The 1,915-nt window shown below is 19.4% G+C and overlaps 1 protein-coding gene across 1 annotated transcript, besides 3 other annotated features; it reads left to right on the top strand.

Annotated features, from left to right (window-relative positions):
- Nucleotides 1-365: a repeat region.
- A 266-nt stretch (nucleotides 366-631) lies between these two features.
- Nucleotides 632-684: a sequence feature (AT_rich).
- Nucleotides 685-761: 77 nt separating this feature from the next.
- EDI_255900 (uncharacterized protein) lies at nucleotides 762-1,880 on the top strand (the record flags this gene model as incomplete). The annotated part of the gene is made up of 1 exon (XM_001733615.1): nucleotides 762-1,880. The coding sequence occupies one exon, from the start codon at nucleotides 762-764 to the stop codon at nucleotides 1,878-1,880; it is 1,119 nt and encodes a 372-aa protein (XP_001733667.1).
- Nucleotides 1,462-1,490: a sequence feature (AT_rich).
- Nucleotides 1,881-1,915: the final 35 nt, after the last annotated feature.

Consider the following 1,915-nt stretch of genomic DNA (forward strand, 5'->3'; position numbering starts at 1 on the left):
TATTTAATATTTATATTACTTATTCATGATTCATGAGTTATATAATTTATTAATATCATAATATGAATCTATATATTTGTATATTTATCTTATTTCTGATGATTTAATATATAATTATTCATTATTTATTATTTATCATCAAAAAATTATAATTTACTTCATAATTGATTTTTATTAATTTTAAATGATTCATTAATCATATTAATTCAATTATGAATATTATATTTTAATAATGATATAAATATTTTCATAATTACATTTATACAATTGATATGATGTTAATTAATAACATCATTCATATCATTTCATTTGTTGATTAATAATGTTCTTCAATTTACCATATTTAATTTGATGAATTCAATGAATAAAATAAATAATGACATAATAAATTGAAATATTACATATGCCAGTATCATTAAAAATAACAATAACAAAATAAAAGGATAATAAATACTCTAAAAATAAAAAAGAGAACGTTCTGTTAATAAAAACAGATAAATTACAGTTATTTTCAATCACACTACTTCCACCTATGTCTTACCTCCCATACTTTGTAACTTATTTTTGTAAACAATTGAAATGAATATCCATAATCACAAAAAAGTAATAATAAAACATATTATTGTAGTTCTATAAATTATTTAAAATATAATTCTAATAATTTAACAGTAAATTATTAATAAACTAAATACTACTCTACTGAAGTTATTCTTCATTTTTATTAAATCTTAAAAAAGAACTTCTAATTACTAATAACAAAAATGGTTCATTTAGAAAATGTCTTTTTAAAGAATGTACTATTGTATTTACCAACATTAAAAGATGTTGGGAGATTTACACAAGTATGCAAATCATGTGAAGAAGCAATCAACACGATTTATGTTAATCCATATGAATTAACAATCCATCACTCATTTGATGAAATTATTCCAGTATTTCCTAATTTGCAAACATTTTATGTTAGAAGATGTCCAGAAAGATTATACAAAATATCAGCAAATGATATTCCACTAATTGAAATTGGAAGGTGGAATGAAACATCAAAACAAACAAAAGTTTTTAATACAAAATGGTTTTGTTCAAAAATAAGAAAATTACGAATAAGTATTGATTTTTGTATGAAATTTCAATTAAAACATCCAGAATATTTCACACAATTACAAGAATTAGTTATTTTAAATAACAACGACTTAAATATAATAACAAAATTACTTGAATTACCAACATTAAAAAAAGTAATTATTTTTTGTAATATTAGTGAATTTCAAAAATATTTTGAAAAAGTTGAGTTTAATAAATACAAACAAATCAATTTCATTATTATTTTAAATGAGTATGGATTTACAATTAATAATTTATTAAAACAAATTGATTATAGTCAATTTGTTAATTGTACATTTTACACTAGAATATTTAATAAATCAACAATAAATTTACCTTATTTACCACTATTACCATATGAAAATAAATTTTTAATAAAATTTAAAAAACAAAACAATACTGTTACTATTGAAAGTGATGTTTTAGATAAAATTAATGAAATTAATGAAATAATTGTAAAAGGTGAAATACAAAATGTTATTATTGAAAATATTTTAAAAGAGTTTGAAGGAAATCAATTTGATTTAACAACATTACCCATTGAATCATTGTCGATAACAAAAGTTAAAAAACAAAGTCTTATTATTATTATTCCACCAAATTTAAAGTCATTAACAATTAACAGTTGTAAGTCATCAATTGATATTTCAAAATGTCATTTAAAAAAGTTAGTATTAAATAATTACCATGGAAAATTAATAGAGATACATGATGACAATTTAGAAAAGTTGAAATTAGTTCTAGACAGAAGTAAATGGTATCATAATGGGACATACTAAAGAAATGAAATTATGTAGATACATTAAATACTTCA

This window comes from Entamoeba dispar, genomic scaffold (genome assembly GCF_000209125.1).
Source record: "Entamoeba dispar SAW760 scf_1105229457605 genomic scaffold, whole genome shotgun sequence".
Taxonomy (NCBI): domain Eukaryota; phylum Evosea; order Mastigamoebida; family Endamoebidae; genus Entamoeba; species Entamoeba dispar.